At 41.2% G+C, this 26,212-nt stretch overlaps 1 protein-coding gene across 1 annotated transcript in view; it reads right to left on the bottom strand.

Moving 5' to 3' along the window:
* Window positions 1-26,212, bottom strand: part of LOC119646490 — a 567,562-nt gene that overhangs the window by 142,713 nt on the left and 398,637 nt on the right. Inside the window, 4 exon segments of the mRNA XM_038046949.1 lie at window positions 2,847-2,876; window positions 3,018-3,212; window positions 14,226-14,356; window positions 14,429-14,574. Coding sequence (XP_037902877.1) covers window positions 2,847-2,876; window positions 3,018-3,212; window positions 14,226-14,356; window positions 14,429-14,574 — 502 coding nt within the window.

Here is a 26,212-nt window from a genome sequence, read left to right as displayed (position 1 = left end):
TCAGAATGATTTATACATATCGATACTATCTACGAACAAACTCCACTGCTAAGCAAGTACGATAAAATCCACTAATTACGAGTAAAAAGATAGAAACTCTACTTTATTATTTTCTTTGTTGATTAGTCAAAACCACCGAACAGCGTGTACTTTCTACGACGGTTGGAGCAGAAGAGACCGGTCGGTTTTGCATGCGGAACTTTTTACCGCTGGCTTCCCCCTCCCGTGGCGAGTTCGAATAAGTCACGGAGAGCGCCGGCGGCGTCATCTTAACGGCTGTGGATAAAATCCCGCTCAACAGGTTGCGGTGGCGGATTACCTAATCCGTATGGATGCAGATGATCTAGACCAGAAAGTCTATAAGGGTAATATCGATGGTAGAAAAAGAAGACAAGGCAGACCCTACCTAAGATGAAGCGATGGCATAGGTCAGCACGCCAGACAGCTTTCAGGGATATCGAATTGGTGGACCTCGGCGCAAGATCGGTGTGCCTGAAGTTCCTTGCTAAGGCAGGCCTTCATCGAACCAAGGCAAGCACCCTGTCCACACGTTTGCACTTGAGACTTTTTGTTAAGGCTTAGCAAATATATTGACTCCGCACATCATTACTGTCCCTTCACTGAAAGTAAGTAACAAAATTATTTGTATTTGTTTTCACTGACCCTGGTAACCAGATTATCTACACCTTCCTGAACAGTCGCAAGGGAAAAGAAACCACCATAGGCTGGTGATCTTCTTCGACTAAATTGCTGACTGTGGTATTTCAACCTGATTGGATGTCAAAACCAAAATCTAAATTACCTTATGGTAGACCCTGCGCACGAAGAGTTTACCAAAACTTACGATGAAGTTGCATGCCTGAGGAAGGTGTTGTCAATCAGTCTTGCCAAAGGATGAGCTGGATCAGTTTATATTCCCATTCAATCGTTGCTTTGAAGAGGACTTCATCCGAAGACAGCCGAAGAAGAAGTTACCAGTGCTATTTGTAAAGGGAGATAAACATGCAATAGAGTTACCCCGAAAGAAGAGAGTTGAAGGTACGTTGGAACAGGTGGACGAATTTGATGTTGCCCGATGAACGTGGATAGAAATTTACTAAGGAGAGGACCTACATACTCGGAAACGCTAATTCCATGAATGCTCCGCTCCCGGGGCCTTCCTTATCATCGGTGACACTTTTTCTTTTAACCATACTAACATACCAGTTGGTCAATTTTTTTTAAATATTGATACTAGAAACGGATTCCGCTTAAAATGACAAAAGCCTGGGAAAGACTTTGGATCTATAAACTGATTTTATGTGTTGAGAAATGGATTGTACAAAAGCACTGACAAATGAATTATTACCTAACCCAGCTCCTTATGAAAATTATGTAGATGAGATTCTGAAATCAGAGATCAACTGTGCTTAAAGTTAGCAGAGCACATACATGGGTGTGTTGGTCCACATCAGAGCTTTCCCGGCGAAGTAATATTCAAGGTGGTTCCGTGGGGATAGTGGCAGGATGAAAATGAGGATTTTGCTATATGGTAAGATTTCCTCTTCCAGATATGGAAGGAGAAAAATGATTGAATAAGACTGGGCAAGACTCCATATAACTGTCGGTCCAAAGAACTTTTTAGTATTGGAAGCATTATTTATAGCCATTACTTTTTAGCGTAGAATGAATTAATTCATGATTTCATTTTCACTTACACAGGACTTTCCCCCCTAATTCAAAATAAATTGAACAACAAACCAAAAGTTTTGCAAAAGTAACGAGCAACTTAATTACTGCTATTCAGAGCAACTTCCCGCTTGTAAATTTGCTGGAAGAAACTTCGACGGCTTCGTTGGTTTACTTTCGAGAAGGAGTCACAACAAAGAAAACCACACACTCTAATTCTCAAAGGATGCCCTTGCTCAATATTTTCCTGAAGGATTTTTTATTGTGTTGTTAATTTTTCCGACAAGAACTGCACTTTTATGCAGGAGTGTCCCTGCATTTTCTGCACAAGGGTTAAGATCTTTTCATTAAATATCACTTCAACAAGAATCTCAATGAATATTTGATAAAAGCTGCCAGAGAAAGATATTTTGCCTCGTTTGCAACAAATTTAAAAAATCCCCTCAAAAGAGAATTCCTGGGAATTGCACAAGGACGTCGTTAACAAGCGACTCCGAAAATTAGATTTGGTGAAAAAGCAAATAGTGAAAGTAGAAAAAGAAGAAATGCAGCAGGGAAAGAAAATTCGCAGGGACGAAGCTTTGAACTTTGCGATTAACTTGGAGCGTCCGCTACTAGGGCAATCCCAGTGGAATGAATAATTGATGATGGCTGGATAGTTTACTTAAGACTTTTCTTGTACTTCAGAAAAAATCCCAGAGATTTGTGCAAGTTTCTTGATAGGACGAGACTTCACCTTTCCGATGAAAAAGTAACGCAGCAAAACTTCTTACAATCCCGAGGATTGGGTTTAAGTGCTTTGGAACTTCTTTCCTCTTTAATCTTGCCACCTTCTCCCATTTCACAACCGTAGATTTAGAGCGTTCTTTTAGGTAACTTTTTCGTGATGATACAGTGAGGGTTGTAATACATTTTAAAGTCACCGGTAAATCGCAGGAGATATGTCAATTGGGGTAATCACTTCAATTCGAAATCAGAGTGGTTTTATTAAATAGGCATGCAAAAAGTAGAAAACCAAATTTAACAGTGCTGTCGCTATCAAATAAACCTCGGTGAAACATACTAGATTTGAGCACATATAAAAAATGCGAAAATATATATATATGAAGAGATAGAGAATAGGATCAGAACAAGCGATTCCAATTGCATGGCATTTTCTCTAAAAACAATTTGAATACCTGAATTATCATGTCACTATGAAGGAGGGTCTACAAAAGGATGTTTTCTTGGATCAGTTGCATTGTAATGTATGAAGATAGATAGTAGGTTGTTGATTAGTTATGGAATTTTGTGCGTATTTTCATCTGAAAGGCAATAAACGCAATTGTGATGGTAAGCGATAAATTTACCTGATGCGAATGTTGGCCATTGCACGCGCTCCCTGTACAGACTCCAGTCCCGGGCACTTTCAGTTGCTCCTGTTTGTAGTCGGGTTGATATGGAAGTAGCATACGGATTTTACCCCATCGATTGAAAAATAATGCTATAGCGCCGGCCCAAACAATTAATACTAGAACTACGATTCCTACTTCGACACCTCGTATCTGAAATTAGCAAAATAAGTAACACATCTTTAGTGATAGAAAGAAGGAAAATTAGCTTGAATGTCAATGATTAAGGAATGAAACATGAATTGAATCGATGTGAGTAACAACAATGCAAGTCAAAAACTACCCAATTTATAAAAGAATTCTTTAAAATTTAAAATTTGTATAATTGCTCTTTAAGGGGGTCATCCCGTGTGTCGGGTTGGAAAAGTGGATTTTTTTTCCATGAATTGTGTCTATATTTAGTGGAGAATATGTGGGCAAAGGGATTTTCCGATATTCCGAGTCGTTCAGAAATTACAGTGTTAAACAGGTAAGGAGTTTGCAGCCGCGGCTAGAGTACTCGATGAGAAAGAGCATCGAATCTTTTTTACCTGTTAGCTTTTTACCTGAGCCTTACAAATTCGAACACAAGTATAAATGTAAAAAGATGGAAAATGAATCAATGGTGATCAAAGGGTAGTATAGGTCCCAGGGCGAAACATGGATTGGTACCCATGATGGAGCATAAAACCTGGGAAATGCCTGCTAAACCAACATCAACAGCTCTACTACCAAACCCTATCTCCACCTCCACGTGGTGACCGCTGGGAGCTCTTTCTTAACGAAAAGCTGCAGACGGAGAAGGATGAAGGCGAGTCTCCCGCGCCTAAAAACGGGAAAAATTGTACCAACTGGTCCTCCAGGTTGAGGGTTGGGTACGGCTGATAACCCTACACAGAAAACAACTTGTTACGAAGCCACAACAGGAGCCTCGGACAGGACGGATTTTAAAACTACGGATCCGGCAACGACAACGGATCAACGATTTGCGCATTTTCTCATGGAACGTGCGCTCCCTGTACAGAGATGAAGCTGATGAGCAGCTAGCCGATACCCTGTCCCAATATAGGGTTGATATAACAGCGTTGCAAGAGATGCGATGGACAGGGACCGGTTTCCTGGAGAAGAGCCACTGCACCATATATTATAGCGGTCATTAAGTAAACCATGTGCTCGGAGTAGGTATCTTAGTCAGCCAGAAAATGAAACCTGCTTGGCTTTGAAAACATAAGCGAACGGCTATGCACTCTGCGCTTGCGAGGCAAGTTTAGAAATATAAGCCTCATTGACGTTCACGCCCCTACAGAGGAGACTGCAGAGTCGGAGAAGGATACCTTCTACGAGGCAGTAGAATGAACCCTCGAAGCCTGTCCCAGATATGATGTTAAAATCATTCTTGGGGATTTTAACAGCCAAGTAGGGAAGGAGCCCGTATTCAGGCAAACAAATGATAACGGATTGCGGATTATTCAATTAGCAGGGTCACACGAAATGGTTGTTGAAAGTACCTGGTTTGCGCGGAAAGCGTTCCACAAACATACGTGGCTCTCTCCAGATGGCGCCACTTTCAACCAAATTGACCACGTGTTGATCGAAGGCCGCCACCTCTCAACCTTGATGAATGTCAGAACATATAGGGGGGCCAATATAGACTCGGATCACTATCTCGTTGACATGGTGCTCCGAGCTCGAATAACAATACCACCCAGAATCCCCTCTGACAATCAGGTGAGAGTGAACACTGAAGCCATCCACAACACAACCCTCTGCGACACCTATAAGAGGGAAATGGATGCCGCAATAACCGCAGTCAACAGAGGACCTGGAGATGAAGCATCAACAAATGATCTTCACAATCACCTGAAGAACGTTATCATGGATACGGCCAGAAGTATACTTGGCCCCAGCCGCAAAAGGAGTCGGAATGGCTGGTCTGACGATGAATGTAAGCTAGCAACGGAACGGAAGAATGCCGCATACCGAGTAATGTTGCATTCTCAAAGAACGCGGGCACGCGCAGAGACTTATCACGAACTCCGTCGAGCGGAGAAGCGACTTCACAGACGCAAAACGGAAGCCTGGGAGAACCAACAAGTCTGTGAACTAGAAAAGTACGGGGAGCAGCCGCACCAGGCGCGGAATTTTTACCAACAAGTCAGCAGGATGAAGCCTTATACACCTCGATGCTCATCCTGCCGAAAGAGGGAAATCTGATTTCCGACAGAATGGGCATATTAGAGTGATGGGTTGAGTACTTTGATGAGCTACTGAACAACAAGAACATCGGCGAGTTGGAGGTCCCACCAACTGAAGACGACGGACAAATACTGCCACCACCAAGTTTAGGAGAAACAGTCCGTGCAATTCATCGGCTAAAAAATCATAAGTCGCCAGGAGCCGATGGAATTACAGCCGAATTAGTTAAATACGGAGGCGACCAGTTACACCAAGTGGTTCATCAACTTGTGCTCAAGGTATGGGACAGCGAATCAATGCCTGACGATTGGCAACGAGGCATAATCTGTCTCATACATAAAAAGGGAGATATCACACAGTGCAACAATTATAGAGGTATCACGTTGCTGAGTACCATCTATAAGATATTCTCCACTATTTTGCTAGGCCGGATAGTCCCATGCGCTCAGAACATCATTGGCCCATACCAAAGAGGCTTCACTCCAGGCAAATCAGCAACAGATCAGATTTTCTCTCTGCGGCAAGCGATGGAAAAACTGTTGGAATATGGACAACAGTTGCACCATCTGTTCATCGACTTTAAAGCCGCCTATGATAGCATAGCCAGGGTAAAACTGTACACGGCCATGAGAGAATTCGGTATCCCGACGAAATTAATAAGACTGACTAGGCTGACCCTGACCAATGTGCGAGGCCAGATAAAAGCAGCAGGATCATTCTGAAGACCATTCGGCATTAACAACGGTCTACGACAAGGAGATGCCCTATCATGCGTCCTCCTTAACATGGCCCTCGAGAAAGTGATCCGTGATGCTGAGGTAAATGCAAGAGGCACGATCCTCTTCAAGTCCACCCAACTACTGGCCTATGCTGACGATATCCACATCATGGGAAGAACCACCCGAGACGTACAAACTGCCTTTATCCAGATCGAGCAGGTGGCGCGAGATCTTAGGCTGCACATCAACGAAGGCAAGACAGAATATATGATGGCAACGTCAGCACCGAAGAAGAATCAACCAACAACATCAAGCCGCACTGGTCAAACACGAAGAAGAATAAGGATAGGAGAATACAACTTTGGGACCGTGGACAATTTTTCCTATCTAGGGTCGAAAATGACAACTGATAACAGCTACGATGATGAAATCCGCCCACGGTTGTTGTCAGCCCACGGAGCCTATTTCAGCTTAGAAATACTGTTCCGCTCGAAACGTCTCACCATAGGGTCAAAGCTCTTACTGTACAAGACTATGATCTTGCCAGTCCTCATGTATTCCTCGGAAACTTGGGTTCTTAGCAAGAAAAATTTCGAACTCTTGACCGCGTTCGAGAGAAGAATCCTCCGAAGAATTTTTGGCCCCCTACATGAGGATTCCGGAGCCTGCACAATGACGAAATCTATGAGCGATACCATGACAGTCCGGTTGTGGACAAAATCCGGCTCAATATGTTAAAGTCTATAAGGGCAATATCTATGGTAGAAAAAGAAGACGAGGCGGACCATGCCTACGATGGAGCGATGGCGTAGGTCTGGACGCCAGACAGCTTTTAGGGATATCGAATTGGTGGACCTCAGCGCAAAACCGGGATGTTTGGAATTCCTTATTAAGGCAGGGCTAGACCGGATACCGCTTGTTGCGCCGTTGATGATGATGAAAATCAATCAATTGTGTAAACTTATTTGCTGTTAAAAAGGATAATCCAGTCTAGAGTGAACACTGAAATGCTTTCAAGCTATACTCAGTTATATTTTGTTGTAAGTATTGTGCGGTTTGTGTGTTCAGTGATTTTTTTAAATGGATCGTACGGAGGGAGATCGCTTTAACGTTCAATGTCATGCTCGCACTAAAAAACGAGTATTTCATGGGAATCGGTACTTATCAGAGAAGAAAAAGGACTTCGCATCGACATCAGCAAAGAAACTTTTACCAAGCATGAACATGGATGTTCCAATTGCGACGAGTTTTGTATATTGTAGATTGAGTTTTGCTGGAGTTTTCTCCGGTATTTCTGCAAATTTCTGCAAATAATAAAATATACGTAGTAGTAAAAAAGGAATGCGTAGGACATGTCGAGAAAAGAAAGGAATGCGACTTAGAAATGCAAAGATGAATCAGAAAGGCATTGGTGGAAAAGGGGCTGGAAAACTTACTGATAAGGTTATTAACGACCTCACTACATTTTTTGGGTTAGCTATTCGTCGACACGCAAATTCGATAGAAGGAATGAAGCAAGAAAATTGAGTAACTTTCTTCCGTAAATGCTCTACAGATGAAAATCCTCAGCATCAAAATTGTCCAGCATGACAGTTGGTGCAAATGGGGCAAAGCTGAAGCTAAAGAAGAAGTGGATAGTTCCCACCACGAGAAGGCACCTTTGACTGAAGAAGTTCAAACAGTCATCAAACCAATCTACGAAGATTTCTCACAAGATGATCTGTTGAACAGATGTTTAGGAGCAGAGACCCGTTCATTCTGGGGCCAAGGTTGTAGAAATAGCCACTTTTCTGGCTGTAATTATTTTCAATGAAGGATTCAATGGCATTCTCAAAATCCTAGTGACAATGGGATGTCAAGTTGGTCACATATGTCAGGTTTATGTCGACCGCCGTAATGAAGCGCGAATTTGGCGATCCGAACGACGATCGACTGACCTCGCTAAAAGAGCCAGAATTAAAACCAGAGAGCAACAATCGCCTTACAAGACTTTTTTGAAGAAACGAAGGGTGCTCTCTATAGACCAGGTATAGCAGATTAATGGTGATTTAAAATTTTACGCATTTGAAAATTTAAATGTGATTAAATTTTCAGATGCGTTTTTCTCTAAACTGCATCTTGAAAATCGGCTGCCACCATAGCTCAAAATCTATCCAACCAAATTCTTTGAAATTTTCATGACTTCTTTAATACATATTTCTACGGTCCGTAAACTAGGATAATTGCAATCGGACGGGTCGTTTTTTTTATTGATAAAAACAGTCGTAAGAAAACATCAAAATGCAAAAAATGAAGTTTAAAAGCCCTCAAAAAATTTACCTTTTAATATTTTCTAATTATCCTAGTTTGCGGACCGTGGAATATTGTCTACATGAAAATGCCGTTTAGTTTTTTTCCTCAGATAAACACAGCGCCCTCCAGCGTGGCAGCAGAAAAACACCTTTTTTGGAGATGGGTGTATAAATTGACACGTATTCCGAAAACTAGCTAAGATATCACATATACACATATATCTTTATCCAGTCCTCCAAAATAATTTTTCAGAAAAAGGCAAAAAAAACGGCCTTCACACGGGATGACTCCCTTAAGCACAGAATGGGTCGCTGCTAAGACTGCAAATCATTAAAATGGGCCCGAGTAAAAGGAATAAAAGCTTCCTCGCAACAGGTAGGCGAGGGTTACGGGGCCATATAGATCTACGATACACGGTCAGTTTGACGTCAATTACAATAACAAAATTATGGCAAAATAATTGTTTATGGCAGGAAGGCAGGAAGGGCCGCATTTTATGGGAGATCTCAGAGGCCTATCTGCCTGTCGCACGCATTTTTCAGAGACTATTATTATTTTTTCAGAGACTATTACCCGCATTGATATGAAATCGGTGAAAACGTCAGAACAGTGAACCCCAATGCATGCAGTGAATCATACCTTTCAACGTTGAGTTGGATTTCCATACCTGCAAAACAGGGAACACTCGATACAGCGAGGGAATTATTTAAAATCACTCACGGATAACGGAGGCAATTAGGGGTCTTCGAGATTAGGTTGCCCCGATGAGTACTATGACGATGGGTTCGCTCACTTATTTATGGGATGCCTTGGGTGCGATTTTTGCATCAGCCCTGGTTGTATCTAAGAGGATGTACGTATTCCAGGTACCTTAACCAGAGGAGAGTGACAGAGTTTCACCCAAAACCTTTCGACCCCGGAAAAGTCGGTTTGTGAAAATTATTTTACTAAAACCTTTTTCAGATTCTATGCACGATTTACTATTTTAAAGTTCGCAAATTTTCTTGGATCCAGGGAAATTAGCATTAAATATTGGTTAACATCACCATACCATTCAACGCGAAAATCTTGAACTCTTGCGGCATACAAACCAAACGACAACCTTGGACCCTTGGGAAAGTCTAGAAATTCTGAAAGAAGGCGCGACGCGGTTATTAAACACAGATTCCGGTAATTGCCCCTCAAAATAAATAATAAGTCTTGCCACGGTAATTAATAGATAATTAGGTTAATAATTTAATGTTTTTTTTCTGATAAAAAAGTAATTTAGGTATTTAGTGTTTTTAGCATAAATAGAACCGTAGAGGCGCAATTCTTTTCAGCAGCTTTGTACTGATGGATTTTTAAACAAAGCACCAAAAGGATAGTGCTTTCTGCTTCCTTGAATTTTCTTGATTCACTGGGATGTGTAGTGTCTGCACTTATTCAACTTAATAATCCTTACAGGATCTATAGTTAAAAACAGTTATGCAGTTTGCATGAGTTTATCGATGCATAAAAAAAGCCTTTTTGCCTGCTAATGCTTCGTCATTTGGGATTCTTTTACCTATTTGCTCCGAAACTAAGATTATCCCAATGAAAACCCTTTGCATTCCTAAATGGGAATTATCAGTAACACATTTACTAGCCAATCAATTAATTTTAGAGTCATCAAATCTATATTAAACAAGTACCCTAAATGTCTCCATTATTTTGAGTCAACAAATGTCGGTATTAACATCAGATCGCCTCAACTTTGAGTAACCTTTTGCAACTACCGGCTTAGATTCAACCTTACAAATAAAGGCAACATCTTTACAAAAGGGTACACTAGACTAGTGTGTGTGTGTGAGCTGGGGGAGAGGCAAAGCCCTTGAGCACTCATGCCTTAGTGGTTCATTGTACTCGATTCCCCCGTCAAGCGGAATATCCCGGATTCGTTTATGTATCGCAGAATTTCTGTTAGTGGATGTTATGCTCCCCGCTGCAGTTGTACCACATCAGCGCCACAAATCTGATATCTGATGCGTGGTTAGGCGGGGCACTTACATAGAACATGTACCATGGATTCCGATTCCTATTCTGAACATGTGCCCAGCTAATACTTGTCAGAATGCCCATAATACACAACAGGATAAACTTTGCCGTATGTTTGCTTGGTTCTGACAAGAAAACTTTTGTGTGTTTAGAAGCATTAAGACTTCTATTATTATGGGAAGCATTAGCCAATGCTACTGGCAACCCAATTGTTGGTTCCGGCCCGGGTATGGTGGAAATTGAATCCTCTTCGATATAACCGTATTGAATCTGAAAACAGAATTCAATTAGTTTCTACATTCCTGAACGATTTTTGAAGTGATCCAAAGACTGCTCAACGCCCTCAACGCAACTTGAACCTACAGATTGTGTTGTGCCTGCCGGATACATTTCAGCCTGAAAGTATGTTGCATATTGTGCCAAGTGAAAAGCTCACTTCTCCTTTTTACTCGAAAGGTAGACTCCCGCTCCTGAACCCTGTTCTGTTTTTGAGACATACCCATTTCAAGATAACTTCATATCCTCTACCAAATAGATGTATACAGATGCGAGAATCGCAAGCCATTGAAAACCCAAGATTCAATAATAACCCTTCCAATGCTCTGTGCCTCACGTCCATTGTTTCCCCATATATCTAATGGAATTAGTATATGACCTGATCCCATTGCAGTTCTCTTAATAAACAAATCCTAGGGTTGCAAATTGAGAAATTCATTTAGAGTTGCGCCGAATGTCATGCTTATGGCACCGATAATACTCAGACGCACAGTCTTTGCAACGTTAGCCACGTTTACAGCGAAAACTCCTTTGTTTCAACTTAACTCACCACACTACGGATGCATAAGCGAGCATCGACCTAATGATAGCAAGATATATCCACATTACCACCCGAGATCTAAGTTCCCATTTCGAGGCATAGGTTCGGTTATACAGCCCATAAGCTGTGAGAGCTCGTTTCATCTTTACCTCTATACACTTGTTCCAAAGCAGCTCCTTGTCTAGATAACTCCCAAATATTTCACTTCTCCGCAGAGGTGAAGGGTTGTATCCTCATCTCTGGAAGGAAAAAACCATTCAGTTTTTCAGTTTTTATAAACAATACCATTGGGGTTTTATTTGGATTAACTGAGGCACCGGCTGTCAACCAAATCAACGCACACCGTTCCGAGATGTGTACCAACAACTAGGATAGCCACGTCATCCCCATAATCTTGGACATATATTGGCAGATCCGCAGAAGTAGCGATAGCACACCTACTTGGGAGGAGTTTTTCGTCACTTCCGTTACTAGGTGGCGATCAACACCCAGTTCAAAAGGCAGCAATCTTTGGGTTAGCAAACCATAGATCCACTTAATTCAAGTTGCATCGTCACAATACTCTCTGGCGGCATCACAGAACCTTTGGAAGGGGGCACACTCAAACGCTCTGTACTCGCCTTTCAGAGTTGCGTCCTCTATCTTTGAAACCAAAGAGTGAAGAGCAGACTCACAGGACTTTCCACGCTGGTAAACATGTTGGTTTTCATTTAGTTGGTGCGACCTTAGCGCCTTCCCACAAAAATGGCACTCAACCAGTCTTTCCAGACATTTCAGCGAAAATGATGCGAAGTTGATTTGTCTGAAGTTTTTGGATTTGAATCGTCACCTTTCCCAGGCTTAGGTATGACTATCTTAACCTTCTGTCTGTGAGAAAGGCACGTAGCCCAAACCAAGACATCCCCGAAAAATATTTCTAAGAGGTTGCTCTAAGTGCTCTATACCCTCCTTTAGCATCGCGGGATACATGCCATCCATACCAGGTGCTTTGAAGGTTCCGAGGGACAGTATATTAGCTCTAACCTTTCCATTGGAGACAACCTCCCTCACAGTGTCCCAATTCCCCTTGCAACGCCTTTGTGTTGAAAGATTAGCAGAAACAACAGATTATCTCCTTCCCACTACTGGATACACTCAACTCTGAAGTGGGTGAAAGTTCGATCCGGCTTTCTGAGGAGTCTAACTTGGCTGACTCATCTTGGCTTACAGTATGCTTTAAAGAAATTTCGTTTCAAATGTTTTACGGGCCTTTTATATTCACACTGTGAGTTCCGGAAATTTAGCCAGTCTTCATCTTTATTGCTTTTGCAAACACGATTTAGAAATTGTCTATTGTTCTCGAGAAATAGGACAAGCATCTTCAAAGTACCTTAAAAGTATGCGATTTAGAGTTTCTTCTAACACTCGTAAATCTTTTATAAATATTAACAACTTTGAAGTGGAGATTGTTAGGTAATTTTTCTTAGCCCCACGAACATAGGGGCGCACCCTATGTTCGCGGTCATCAGACCAGCTGTAATGAAAAAAATCAAACAGCTTCTCTCCTCTAGGATTGCATTTGCTACTGCCCCAACAAATATGCTGAGCGAAAAGAAGCAGAGACAACTATGACGTTTCTCCTCTTGCCATTTACCTGGGTATTGTGAGTTGACCGCAACCATGTCCTGAGAACCGAATTGTTTCAGCATGGTTGCCTTTAACAATTTTGATATCAGAACGGAGGTCTTCGGTCTCGAGGATCTGTCATCGGAGAAGATCCTAGTCCCCTTTACTGATCCAATACCAAAGATTTTGTTAAAACAAACTCATGGCTCTTGGACATAAAATATATAAGGACAATCCTGCGATTTTGCCAACTTCGCTGCCAGTAGTCTAATATGAAAACTGCCACTCAAGTCTGCTGCGACCAACGTCTCTTTTGCGACTAAAATTTCCTCCTGCTGAACCTTCCCGTTTTCAGGAAGAATTAGGCAACAGTGTCACCAACATTCGTGATAAATCTGGCGACGCCTCGAAAATCGTGGCCCGACTGCGACCTAATTTTCCCAAAGTCACGGGTGGATTCGCAGTCTGTGACTTTCTACCACTTGGGTACAATCTATTGCTTCTATACCATGTATATTTGGACAACCTTAGTGCACTAGTAAAGTATGCAGGCTCTCCCACCACCAATAGTTTCCGAGGGGTTAGACCAAAGGTTATCCGAGCATTTCATGTGGAAATTGCATCCAATCCAACCAAAAGAACCTTTTATAATAGGCGAAACCTCACTTGCACGATATACCGTGATAGCGAAACAACGTTCCAGGCGGAGAAATCAGTCAATTATACAGGACAAATAAAGAAGAAGAAAGAGGAAAGCATCAGGATCATATGGTCACTTTGGCGGTATGCTTATCCTGAAGGATGAGTTCACTCCACCAAAAGATTATTAATGTTGATTCAAGTAAATCAGGTTTAGAAAGAGTCTTCACTTTAGGATTTGCTGCAAATCAAGACAAAGTTGTCTACATTAGTTGCAAAAGAGGTGTCTGCAATCGTATAGTTAGATGAGAACTAACTAGCTAAGATTGGCCTGTGCTCGATGGGAAACGTTCGAATAAAGGAGCAATGGTTTGATATCGTAAATGGTGGCTTGAGAACCTCTCGACTTTATCTGGACCAGCTTTATGACTGGGAGAATTAACGATTCGACTGAGTTAACCAACCTTGCACCTGTTTTTTAGAGCTATTATGCTAAGATAACTATTGTTATTGTTACAATAGTATGCGAATTTTTCAAGATTGCCATTAAGAGGCCACCATTTTAGTATCTAGTCCCTTAGTTAGCAAATAAGCAATTCCCGCGATATCAACGTATCCACTGCAGAATAAAGTTTACTCGTAATCAATCTAAGAATATTGAGTCATCTATTTGCACACTTATTGATTCTAGAATATGTACCGTAATGCACTCTCTGAACTATTCCAAAGTACTGGCTTTGTTTGTATGAAATCAATACGAATTAAACTTTGCCTTCTTTAAATAACATCGTAACTTGTAAGCACTCAACTTTTCTCCTTTTCTAAGACGCGGGAAAGTACTTTAAATGCAAGCAACATATGGTGAATACGTAAAGCCAAAAATAAATTCATAATTGAACATACCGTTGGAAGTTCACGTGTGGTTGCATTTGGAGGTGAACCTGTTGTCGTTGTAAACGCACTATCACTGAAATCTCCAAAATTATGGCCACTATGCGGTGCCATTGAATCTCCACTTCCACCCTTCGATAACTCTAAAAACCAGGAATATTTTAAAGAACTTGATTAGTAATAATAATCTTTAGAAATTCCACCGAAGTACTCACCTAAAGTCTTAAAAATAACCTGTCGGCTCTTGTATCTATGTCCGCTTACGACTGCTGTGACGGTTAGCTGGTACTGTGTATTTGGCAGAAGATGATCGAGGACGACAGCCTCACTGTGGCCAGCCACCTGCTGAACAACCCTGTAACTTGAATTAGTTCAATTACAACTCTTTGCCTCATGCTACAAACGCAACGTTACTACTGAACAATGAAGCAAGCTACAAACATATCTAATCTATAATAGAACGGGTGGAAATCTCATTAGGGGAGCGGACACTAAGCGAATGATCGACTTCAAGTATCGAACAATGTCAGCCTAATCTGCCAAATTTGCATGTAATCGGACTTTAAAATCGGTATGAAATCGCTTCTAAATTAAACAAGGACATTTTGATTGGAAATATTTAGTATGACGTCTCAATAAGTTGTACAGATAGATATTTGGAGTTGTATCTTTTCGATTATTCATCCATTCCTGGCTAATCGGCAAATCTAATCGAATTGTATTGGAAGAAAATTATGGCAAGGGTAAACTAATCCAAGGAACAGGAGGGCGTCCAACTAATGCACAACATAAAGCGAAACATGTATGGACGAATTTAGGAATAAGCTTGAAGCGAACGTTCAGAAAAAGCAAAAGAAACTCATATAAAGCTCTGAGTTAATTAACATCATTTTCTTCAGTGTGAGCTCTTTGGGAGTCCTAGTATTACAAACGCACACAATTACGGATATGTTGGGACATAACAAAGGTGGTACAAACATATATATACTGCGCACTACAAGCGGACATTATCTATTGGAGTAACTTCGCAAAGACTATTTTCCAGTTACAGAAAACTAGAACTAGAAAGCCTATTTCCGAATAGGTTTTATATGATAGGGAGGCAACAATTTCGATCAAGGTCAAGACCAAAGTGTAGGTTATTTATACTGGCTTCCCAAAGAGGAGAACTGGAAATAGTTGATACATGCATTACTTTTTAAGGTTTCGTGGAAAACAAAACGTTATTAAAATCACTTGTCTGTCTGACTATCTGGCTGTCTGTCACACCAAATTTTCTCATTTATTGTTAAGAAATTTGGTGGAAAGATTGAACCTGTGAACTCACCTGCATGCAGTGAACGCAAGAGTTCTGTGATGTGTTTCCATATGTGTAAAGGGAGGTGTATAATTTTTTTCTCCGAATATAGCATTCGGGGGTTAAGTCCTTGAGGGTTACGTGAGCACCTGTCTGGAAAACTTAACCCCACGGTCTTCTTAGGGCACGGATTGATTTTGTGACCATAATCAGAGACGTACAAACTGCCTTCATCCAGATCGAGCAGGCGGCGCGAGATCTTGGGCTGCACATCCATGAAGGCAAGACAAAATATATGGTGGCAACGTCAGCACCGAAGACGAATCAACCAACAACATCAAACCGCACTGGTCAAACACAAACACGAAGAAGAATAAGGATAGGAGAATACAACTTTGAGACCGTTGACAATTTCTCCTATCTAGGGTCGAAAGTCACAACCGATAACAACTACGATGATGAAATCCGCGCACGGTCGTTGTCAGCCAACAGAGCCTATTTCAGCTTACAAAGACTGTTCCGCTCGAAACGTCTCACCATAGGGTCAAAGCTCTTACTGTACAAGACTATGATCTTGCCAGTCCTCATTTATTCCTGGGAAACTTGGGTTCTTAGCAAGAAAAATTGCGAACTCTTGGCCGCGTTCGAGAGAAGAATCCTCCGAAGAATTTTTGGCCCCCTACATGAGGATGGACGATTCCGTAGCCTACACAATGACGAAATCTATGAGCGATACCATGACCGTCCGGTTGTGGATAAAATCCGGCTCAATAGGTTACGGTGGGCGGGTCACTTAATCCGTATGGATGAAGATGATCCCGCCCGGAAAGTCTATAAGGGCAATATCTATAGTAGGAAAAGAAGACGAGGCAGACCCTGCCTAAGATGGAGCGATGGCGTGGGCCAGGACGCCAGACAGCTTTTAGGGATATCGAATTGGTGGACCTCGGCGCAAAACCGGGATGTCTGGAGTTCCTTATTAAGGCAGGCCTAGACCGGATACCGGTTGTTGCGCCGTTGATGATGAATCAAAGCCCCGCTAAGACAAGCAACAACGGTACCAGTCTATACCAAGTGCATAGCTTAGCATTCATACTGGTAGATGCAAGATCTACTTAAATCTCTACCGAACTAAGGAGTACGGCACCCGTGTTGAAACGCAACACCACGCCGAGGCCAGAAGGTCTCTTCTCGCTTGAGCACAACCATAACCCCCATGAAACTCCCACTAGGGAGCCAACCGCAAACAACCGAGCTGTACTCAGATACAACAGGACTTCACCCGAAATATGAGAGTCCAGGGTTCTTCTGGTACCAGTATATCCCTGGTAAGGTTTCGTGACCAATTTGCCACTTCAGATGAGTCCCCGTGCAGACTCGCATCTGATCGCTCTGATTAGGGCATTGGATCATTCGCCTACTGCATCACGGCCGGCAAGTCAAAATGAGTATAGCGTCTCCCGGTGCCACCACTATGGAGGTTCTCCTTGGCCACTTGGTTTTGGTTTGGCCGACAGAGTTGCCGCCTCGCCTTCCTCACCGCCACCTCTGAGCACCAGCATTAGAGGGTGTCAAACGAAAGGGCTCGGATAATATTTTTCGAATCAGGTCGTATTTTGTTCTGGCGGGTATTGCAATGGGATCGAAGAGGAGAAAGAGGTCGTTTAAATTATTGTCAGGAACACAATACCTAATCAAAAAAATCTGAACAAAATCACGGTAATTCTCCTATATGACACCTAGGTCTCGAAGTACTACCTATTATGATATCTACTCAAATTAAGTTAATACAGTGGAATCAAGATAATTCGTACATCGATAATTCGTATTTCCAGTTAATTCGTACAAATTCTTTATGTTGCATTCCGGTGGTATTCCCGATAGTCCATACTAAATAGTGAGTTCCTTGACGATACGATTTATCGGGATGCTACTGTAGTAATTTCCTTACATTTCTTTCAAAAACTAACTGGAAACCTCCCTTAAATTCATTCTAAAACAGGAAGACATTGCTGTCGTATCGACTGTAATGTGGTGCACCATACTAGTAGTAAGTTTGCTGAAATCCCACTATTATTAACAAAGTTATAGCGGGTTAAAGTTATCTCTTTCGTAATAAATTTACTGTACCATAAGGCACTGTGGCGCAGCAAGATTAACAACATTCGAAATTTCATTGCTCTCCGTGGCTTTCAAAACTCGCCACGAGAGGAGAGAGCCCGCGGTGAAAAAGTTCCGTTGGTGGGAGACAGAGGAACCGCATGGGAAACCAACCAGTCTCTTCTGCTCCAACCGTCATACAGTGTACACGCAGTCGCAAGCGATTTTTCATTCAAATCATTTGCGTTGATTTCCTCGATTGTGCAACCACTCTTGTGCGGAGTGTGTAACTTGCGAAGTTACATCGTGTGCAAATTAACTGAGCGGCCGTGAAAATTGGAAAGCAATCGGGATTAGAAAGGATTTCAATTTGGGTGGATTAATAAGTTTTTCGTTCCAAAGCACTATTTACACATTCATAGAATATCAGTACCACATTACAATTTATAGTCTGACATAGTTAGTACATAAGCATACACTACGAACTTAATATGAACGTATGAAACCATCGAGGACTCAACTACTTTTACCCACATGAAAAATCCACAAAGCATTCAAGCTTAAGCGCCACATTGAGTTTCACTTTCAAGAACCAACTATAAACGTATGTATAAAACTTATAAAATATGGAGTGAGAGCTGAAAAATATTTCATACTTGAAAACATCACAAAGTCGGAAACTCAAAAGTAACAACTTTACGTATGAAAAGTTCTGTGGTTTTCCCACAAAAACGTTACACTTACAACTTTTGGATACGCACTTAAGCTAAGAATTTCTACACTACATAAATACGGTCAGTTGGTTCCTTTCGTTGGAGTAATGCCTTCTTTCTATGATATCGCACTGACATATACTACACATATATTCTACGCCCAATTTTTAGCCGTCGGAAATTGCAAACTCGGCGCTTCAGGTATGAAAGGTTTTCTTGAATTTTTAAAAAAGAATATTTGGAAATATGATGGCTCTACATCTACAACATATATAGTTCATCGTGTATATACGAGTATGTACGTAAAATATACCCGGTATTCAATTCGATGTGGTTCTGACAATTTACCTTTTATAGAGTAAAACTTTGACGCGAAAGGAGCAATTTTAACCACCAAAATTTTGATATATATTTCCATCAAACTTTCCTGTATGCTGCTCCATTTCAAAGCCTATATTCCTGCATATGAAGCTAGGATGAAATTAAGGGGGGTTCGCAGTAAATTTTCAAAATATGATAATATATTATTATTAACTTTACTTGATCAGATATCGTAACGTACAGGATTTCGGAGCGTAGATACCATGTGCATGGATCACCACATTTTTTTAGATTTTCTAGTGAGTTTCTGATTTTCTGAGAATGGGTCCTTGAAGTAATGGACCCGTTTCTGATCCCCACACTCCCCCTCTGCAAACAATGTCAAAACTAAAACTTGCTTCGGAAAGTACTCCTCGAGACCTTTTAATTCATAACCCACATGGACTTATTCGGTGAAAAAAATTTTGAATCTCTTTTTTTTAAGCGAACGACCTCCATTAAGTTCAATGTCCGGCAATGTAATTGCCCGCATGTGTGGGAGTTAACAATTCTAACCATTTTACCAGAATCAAAGCAGCCAAATCAGCGAGCCTTATCGCAAAAATAAGAGTGGTGCCTGGTCTGCAAATATATGATAACTAGCAAAGCGGTAATGTGGGTGTGTGGAACTCAAGCCACCCAAGAAGTTTCCGAAAGTTAGATTCGTCAGGGCAAAAATAAAAAGTATCTTTAGATATAGTTCCAACAAGCTAAAGGAAGACCAGACTTCAACGAGAAACGCGCGAACCTTCAAGGTAGGCTTAATCAGGCTTTATAAACCAGCAAGAGAGAATGTTTCAAGGTACTTTGTGCAGAGGCATACCAAAACCCCTGGAGGAATAGCGTTCAGGGTTGCCGCAGTTATTTGATTAAGCTCCTCAGGACTTACCTCTCCCAAAGGACACTTTGGTACGATACGGTTGAAGAGACTAAACAGTATACCTTCACAGCAGGAGTACCACAGGGCTCAATGTTGGGTCCTCTCCTGTGGAACGTGATGTTGGCCTTCCCATGCCAGAGGAAGCAACGATACTCAGTTTCGCAGATGATCGAGCCGTGGTCATTGCCGCTAAATGATCCGAAGATGTTGAACTTTACGCTAGTGTGCCCACTAACATCAGAAAAGATGGAGATGGTTCAGATTGACCTTGCAGAACAAAAAACGGAGGCGGTCTGATTGACCCGAAGATCAATTTCAAGGGACACTTGGACTAAGCCTGAGAGAAAGCGGCAAATACCAGCATATCGTTAACGCAGATGATGTCTAACATTGCAGGTCCAAAACACAGTCGTATTCGTGGCCGAAGTGTTTGGCTACGCACTATTATATGCTACATTTATCTGGGAGGAAGCATTAACTTGTGATACCAGTGAGTAGGATAAAAATGGCTTACCGCTTACTGGCACTAGGGGTATGCAGTAGTGAGATAACTCGCGGATGGGATTCAGCGTCAACACGGCGAAATTCACTACCATCTGACTTAATACCTGGCATGGCATAGTTGTTACAGGAAGTGTCTGCACCGGTTCAGGTTGTCCCCATGGCCCCCAAATGTGGTTGCACACTTTTCGCAGCACGTCATATTCCGCTGTCCAGGATTTTGCTCAGACAGAAGGAACCCGGAAGACATTCTTAAAATCCGCATAAGCCGGCAGAACATCGTAGGGAACATACTGAGATGGGGAGCGAACTGATGCCCGGTGAACTCCGCTTTCAAAAAGAATCAGGCGGAACTTGGAAAAGCGGAAAGCACAAGGAGGCTGCGAAGATCGGGAGGCTTGGTTGCTCAAAAAGCGCAGTTCCCCTCGCGAATAATGCCTTGTGGCGGTTCCGGGCGAAAGAAGAGGGAGAAAGTGTGGGGATTTGGCATTAGTGGGTGAGGATTCCACACATTGCTGCAACCTGATACGGCAGTGTCTTTCTAAGATTTCCACCTTCATCCTCGTTTTCTCATTAGTACATAGTTAAGAATGCAGAAGAAATTCTCTCATATATTACCAAACTCTAAAATATACAAATATACATTGAATACATAAAGATTATGCTCATCCTAAACAATGAATTACCATCAATCAATCTCCCGACTGTGAACTGAGTGCTTGTGATTTTGCTTTCTTCCGAATTAATTTAATTTTTTTCCGAATTATTTACTGATTGCATTTGATATTATCATTTACATTTTTCCATATTCGTTACTTTCCTCGTGGTATTAACTACTTCGGGTCTGTAGTTAACAAAGTGAAGGTGTTTTCTTTTGGTGAATTCAATTGAAAATTACAGTCGGAATAGTGGCTTTAACGGTCTGACTAACTACTGACTTACTGTTTTGGATTTTTTTCATCTTGCGTATTGACATAGTGCAGCAAGCCTTGCAAATTAACAATTTATATATAACTCAGTGTGAAAGCGTCTGCCTTTTAATCGCGGAGCCGTCGGTTCGAAGTTGTGGAAATCCGCCCTGAACTTTTTTATTTTTATTTTTTCAAACATTTTTTCATTCGATATAGTTGCCTTGGAGAGTGTTGGAACGATTATAACGATCATACAATTTTTCGATACCATTTTTAAAGTACGATTTGTCTTTAGCCTCAAAATAGGCCTCAGTTTCGCCGAATACTTCTTCACCGGCGCTAAATTTCTTTCCAGCGCATATTCTCTTGAGGTCCGAGAACAGGAAAAAGTCGCTGGGGGATCTGGAGATACGGTGAATACGGTAGATGCGGAAGCAATTCGAAGCCTAATTCATGCAATTTTGCATTGTTTTCATTGATTTGTGACACGGTGCAATATCTTCATAAAACAGCACTTTCTTTTTCTTCAAATGGGACCGTTTTCCACCTCCACCTCTTTGGAGTCGGTTCACCACTGCAGCCCCTCCAGATGATGATCGTTTTGATTCTGATATGAAGTAATGGAGCCATGTTTCGTCCACTGTCTCGTATCGACGCATAAATTCGGATTTTTTGTGGAGGAAGAGCTTCAAACACTGCTCAAAATCAATTGTCAACTCGTTATTTTTGGTCGATTGTGAGCTCGTGCGGCCCCCACTTTGAACAGAGCTTTCGCATACGCAGACATTAATGCACCATATGGCCAACACATTCGTTTGACATCTGTAGAGCTTCAGCTAATTTGATCAAATTCATTTTGCGGACTTTTCTGGTGTTTTCGTTGGTAATAGCCTCTTTGGGACGTCTACTGCGTGCATCGTCCTCGGTGCTCATTTCACCTCGTTCAAACTTAACAAACTACTACTCAACGGTTGCTTTCCCTGGTGCAAAGGCAAAATAATGTTTATCAAGCCAAGCTTTGGTTTCAGCAATATTTTGTCCCCCCAAAAAAACTATACGTTATTAATACACGAAATTCCTTTTTATCCATTTTTTTCAAACAAACTAATAGTCGGGCAGGTGCCAAATTTGTACACGCGTCTTCTGAAGCTTAACTTAAAGCCATATGGACTACTGGATGGAATAATACTAGCAGCGCCATCTGTGTGTTAGCCTACAAACTTTTCAGCCCACCTAAGGCATTTTCATGCATTTCCACTTCATATACATACATATATGTACGTAAATTGAATACCGCTGGTTCTAAAGTACACACATGTCCATCTTATTGAACACTACCCGAAAACATCATTAGCACATACACGTGCTGTCTCCAGTGATTAATCCTGATATCCAAATAACTAAGAAAAGTTAAACAAGTCGAAAACCGGAGGCTCGACGCTTCAAGTATGAAAGGTTTTGTTTATTTCTTGTGTAACTATCCCTTTGTATATGTACAATACGCGAACCAAATACTGGACGCTAGCAAATTTTATTATTACCATAAATTACAAAATCATTTAATTTATCCTTTTGTTTATTATTTTTGCAATGAGACATGGTAATGGACATGGAGACATGGAGACAATTTCTATTATACGCCTTTTTACTGAATTTACGATGGCCTTGAGAAGCATGTTCTCATTTTTTTCCAGTTTTTCCCCACTTTTCTTCAGTAGCAACTTTGAGATAGAGCCCTCCAACATAAATACGGTTTAGATCAGGACTTACAGCTGGCCATATCCCCCACTCCGATATTTTGCAACCCCAAAAAATGTGAAGTTTGGTTCTAAAAGTTGTTCGCTGCGTTGTCCAGTTGGAATATACTATCTAGAGCCGGTAGATTATCACCAAAACTTAAAAGCGTGTTCTCCAACAAGCCGCAATAATATTTTATGCCTTACAAAGCAAGTTGAGGACCTTCTTCTATCCAAAATCAGCCAGTGGGTCGAGTCATTAATTATTTTCCTTCTTTTAATTTCCCAGGGTGTGCTGTTTCACGCGTTGGGTGAATCTCATCTCCAACCTTTTTGAAATTATAAACACTATCCATCATTTACAAGTCGCGAAACCGGAAGCTGGACGCTTCAAGTATGAAAGGTTTTGCGTATTTCTTTTATAAAGACATTTGAGTGTGCATTTGTCCCACTAGTACCTAGCGCGTAACATATATGCATATATTATGTGAGAATATCCACTTTCCGGGGACATTAACATTCAAAGTCTTGAATTTCCAAAGAAGTGACAACTTTGACCTATTATGACTTTGTTAATAATGGTGCGACTTGTTAGGATCATGCTCTAGGTTATAGCCTACATTGCTGCAAAATCCGCGGTGTTAGGATGAACTTAAGGGGGGTTCTGCAGCTAATTACTGAAAATTTTCTTTGCTCGAAATTTAGCACGTCTTGTTATCATAGACAAAGCCAAACAATGATGAATTTTTGACAAGATAGCCTTTTATTTGTCTTTTCGCCCTTTCACCAATTTTCGATAGACGACCAGAACGGTTCCCCTTCTCATAATCTTTCGGGTTCGTTTAGAGTGCACTTATTTTTTTACTTGCAATTTGACGAATAAAAATCCCTTCAATCTTAAATAATAAAAATGCCGCACGTTCATTCAGACTTGACAACGCATTTCGCAGTATTGGAAGTTTATTTTGCCTGGAATGCTTTCAGTGCGAAAATCTGTTCGTCAACAATAGAAAACAAGTCGGGAAACCGGAAGCTTGACGCGCGGAACATAACGTAGTTTTCCATTGGCTTATAGCACTGACGCGAGATATTGAAATCGCTCAGTTCTGGGCAGGTTACTGCCATTGCCAGAACAGAGCGATTTAAATATCTCGAAGGGCAGGTTACTGCCATTGCCAGAACTCAGCGATTTAAATATCTCGAGTCAATGCTATCAGCCAATTGAGAACTGCGTAATGAAATTGTTTCACGCATTAATACAACCTGGATGAAGTGGCATTCCCCAACTGGTGTTCTATGTGATCGACGTATCAGCGCACGTCCAAATTTAAAATTTACTGCAATGTCGTCCGTCTGCCGCTCTCTATAGTTCTGAGTGTTGGCCGAATATAAAGGACAATGAACGGCATCTTGCGGTAATGGGCACGAAGATGTTGCATTGCACTGGTGGCGTGACACGTTTTGATTACGTCTGAAGTGAGAATATCCCCCATCGATATGGGTTTGCATCGATTGTGGAAAAACTGCAAGAGAGGCGTTTTCGATGGTGTGTTCACGTAACTCACGCTAACGAGAATTCACCAACTAGTAGTGGTCAGAACATCGAAAGCAATGGGAAGCAACCAAAAAGCCGGCCAAAACAATGGTGGCTTGATACGCTGGATGGGGATTTAAAGGTCTCACGATTACATCTTGATCAGGCATTTGATAAAATAAAATGACAAAAAAGATCACCACGAGCCGACCCCGCTTGTGAACTGACGGCAGAAGAAAAAGAAAAAGATATGAGGAGCGACGAGTGCACGACAGCTCCGTGTAATATAGTTAAAAATTCCATTGCCCTCTATTTTCTAGGAAGAAATTTAAATAAATCTTTTGATGGAAAGCCCTGTGTTGATAATGGTCAACTTCATGCCCTTCACGCTCTCAGTTTAATATTATTAGCAAATGCCAACAATTTAACCAACATCAAATATAAAAAAAGGGCTAGGGAGAATTAGATTCCTCTTGAATGGAATTTTAATATTTCACTCGAATTTCAATTATTCTCGTTAATTATGACGTCAGCATCTTATTTGTATGGCTTAGGATGCTGTTAATTAGCACGAAATTGATAAGTTTGAACTTCTATAACTTTGACACTAATAGTTGGATTTTCATGGAATTTAGCATGTGTATGCACGAGACTGTTCTCTAAGTCGGTGCAAAATTTGGTACACCTAGGATGAACTTAAGGGGAGCTTTTAAGTCAATTTCTAAAAATTGATAATATACTATTAGTAAATTTATTTGAGCAGATACCGGAATGGGACATCTCTCGAAGATTAGATTTCACATAAGTGTTTTACACAAACCCTTAAAAAGGGCTGCGGATAAACAGATTCTTCATAAATGCGACTTTAATATTCCACGCAAATGTCAATTATTCCGGGTAATTATGACGTCAGCATCTGATTTGCATGGCTTTGGAAGCAGTAAATTCGCGCGTTTGAACTGCTATAACTTTGGTGTTAATTGCCAGATTTTCACGAAATTTATCACGTTTGTACGAAATATTGTCCTCTATTCTGGTGCAAAATTCGGAAGTCCTAAGATGAATTTAAGGGGGGTTTTTCAGTAAATGTCTAAAAAGTAGTAATATACTATTAGTAAGTTTATTTGAGCAGATATCGGAATGGGACATATTTTGAGGCCTAGATTTCATCTAGGCGTACCACCCTGATTTTTTTTCGGAGTTTTAGGTTGGGTAGTTTCCGAAAATGAGTCCTGTCTCACTTCAACTGCGTACATTTTGACTCCTTACTCACGCACTTTGCAATTTATGGCAAAACTAATGTCAGTTTCGGAAAGTACAAACCAAGACCTTTCATTTGATACCCTACACAACTATATCTGGCGAAAAAAATTTTTGAATCCCCCTTTGCATGTATGGGGAGCCCCCTTTTAAATTCCACCTAAATTTATGCCACTCGCTGTATGCGTGGGATTTCATAGTTCCCATCTGTCCACCAAATTTCGTTTGGATCGGTTTAGCCGTTTTGGAGAAAAATGCGTGTGACAGACAGACAGACAGACATACATTGAATTGATTTTAATAAGGTTTTGTTTTACACAAAACCTTAAAAACCAACATCAGTCAGTCAAATGTTTGAGCCTGCGTTAGACATCAGTCTGAAACAGAAATAGACAGTCTGAAGGGGATGTTTAGCTGAAGCAGACATTCTGATGTCTAAGCTACACTCAGACATTTGCCTGACTGATGTTTGCCTAATGTTTGAGGCAGTTACAGACATCTGTCTGCTGAAGAAAAAGATTTTGTCTGAAAAAGACATTTGCCTGCTGCAGAAAAAAATGCTGTCTGAAGCAGACATTTGTCTGTCTTTTGTCTGAGGCATGCGGAGGCATTCTCCTACGCTAAACTAAGTTAATAATAATGTTTCACAATTCGAGTATGTTTACCTTGCAAATACACTGGGTAATATTCTATCGGGCGCGCTCCTT

The sequence above is a fragment of the Hermetia illucens genome, chromosome 1 (assembly GCF_905115235.1).
Source record: "Hermetia illucens chromosome 1, iHerIll2.2.curated.20191125, whole genome shotgun sequence".
Lineage (NCBI taxonomy): Eukaryota > Metazoa > Arthropoda > Insecta > Diptera > Stratiomyidae > Hermetia > Hermetia illucens.
The sequence above is the reverse complement of the archived record's forward strand: the minus strand, read 5'-3'. Positions and strand labels throughout refer to the sequence as shown.